This window comes from Lepidothrix coronata, unplaced genomic scaffold (genome assembly GCF_001604755.1).
Source record: "Lepidothrix coronata isolate B3197 unplaced genomic scaffold, Lepidothrix_coronata-1.0 Scaffold508, whole genome shotgun sequence".
In the NCBI taxonomy this organism is placed as follows: Eukaryota; Metazoa; Chordata; class Aves; order Passeriformes; family Pipridae; genus Lepidothrix; species Lepidothrix coronata.
In genome coordinates, this window is record NW_016690688.1 from 26381 (window position 1) to 27601 (window position 1221).

The 1221-nt window shown below is 61.3% G+C and overlaps 1 protein-coding gene across 1 annotated transcript; it reads right to left on the bottom strand.

Moving 5' to 3' along the window:
- Positions 1 to 10: 10 nt before the first annotated feature.
- LOC108510149 lies at positions 11 to 1215 on the bottom strand. The gene is made up of 2 exons (XM_017839835.1): positions 1048 to 1215; positions 11 to 907 (listed from the first exon to the last, which is right to left on the bottom strand). Exons 1-2 carry the CDS (start codon positions 1165 to 1167, stop codon positions 89 to 91), a joined length of 939 nt encoding a protein of 312 aa, XP_017695324.1. The 5' UTR covers positions 1168 to 1215; the 3' UTR covers positions 11 to 88.
- Between the last annotated feature and the right edge of the window lie 6 nt (positions 1216 to 1221).

Genomic DNA, 1221 nt, shown 5'->3' on the forward strand with positions numbered 1-1221 from the left:
GGGNCATCCCGATCCCAGGGAGACCATCCTAATCCCAGGGAGGCGATCCCGATCCCAGAGAGATCATCCCGATCCCAGGGAGACCATCCTAATCCCAGGGAGGCGATCCCGATCCCAGCGAGACCATCCCAATCCCAGTGAGCCCATCCTGACCCCAGCCAGACAATCCCAATCCCAGCCAGACAATCCCGATCCCAGCGAGGTGATCCTGATCCCAGCGAGTCCATCCTGATCCCAGCGAGCCCATCCTGATCCCAGCGAGCCCATCCCGATCCCAGTCAGACCATCCTGATCCCAGGGAGCCCATCCTGATCCCAGGGAGCCCATCCTGATCCCAGCGAGCCCATCCTGATCCCAGTGAGCCCATCCTGATCCCAGGGAGCCCATCCCGATCCCAGTCAGACAATCCCGATCCTGGTGAGTCCATCCCGATCCTGGTGAGCCCATCCTGATCCCAGTCAGACCATCCTGATCCCAGCCAGACCATCCTGATCCCAGCCAGACAATCCCGATCCCAGTGAGCCCATCCCGATCCCAGTGAGCCCATCCTGACCCCAGCCAGACAATCCCAATCCAAGACAGACCATCCTGATCCCAGCCAGACAATCCTGATCCCAACCAGACCATCCCCATCCCAGTGAGGTGATCCCGATCCCAGCGAGCCCATCCTGATCCCAGGGAGCCCATCCCGATCCTGGTGAGTCCATCCCGATCCTGGTGAGACCATCCTGATCCCAGTGAGGCCATCCTGATCCCAGTCAGACAATCCTGATCCCAGCCAGACAATCCCAATCCCAGCCAGACAATCCCGATCCCAGGGAGGTGATCCTGATCCCAGCGAGCCCATCCTGATCCCAGCGAGCCCATCCCGATCCCGGTGAGTCCATCCCGATCCCAGCCAGACAATTCCAATCCCAGGGACCTGATCCTGATCCCAGGGACGTGATCCCGATCCCAGCCAGACAATCCCGATCCCAGAGAAACCATCCTGATCCCGGTGAGCCCATCCCGATCCCGGCAAGACCATCCTGATCCCAGTCACACAACCCTGATCCCGGTGAGCCCATCCCGATCCCAGCCAGACCATCCCGATCCCAGCCAGACCATCCCAATCCCAGCGAGCCCATCCCGATCCCAGCCAGACCATCCCGATCCCAGCCAGACCATCCCAATCCCAGCGAGCCCATCCCGATGCCAGCCAGACCATCCCGATCCCAGCCA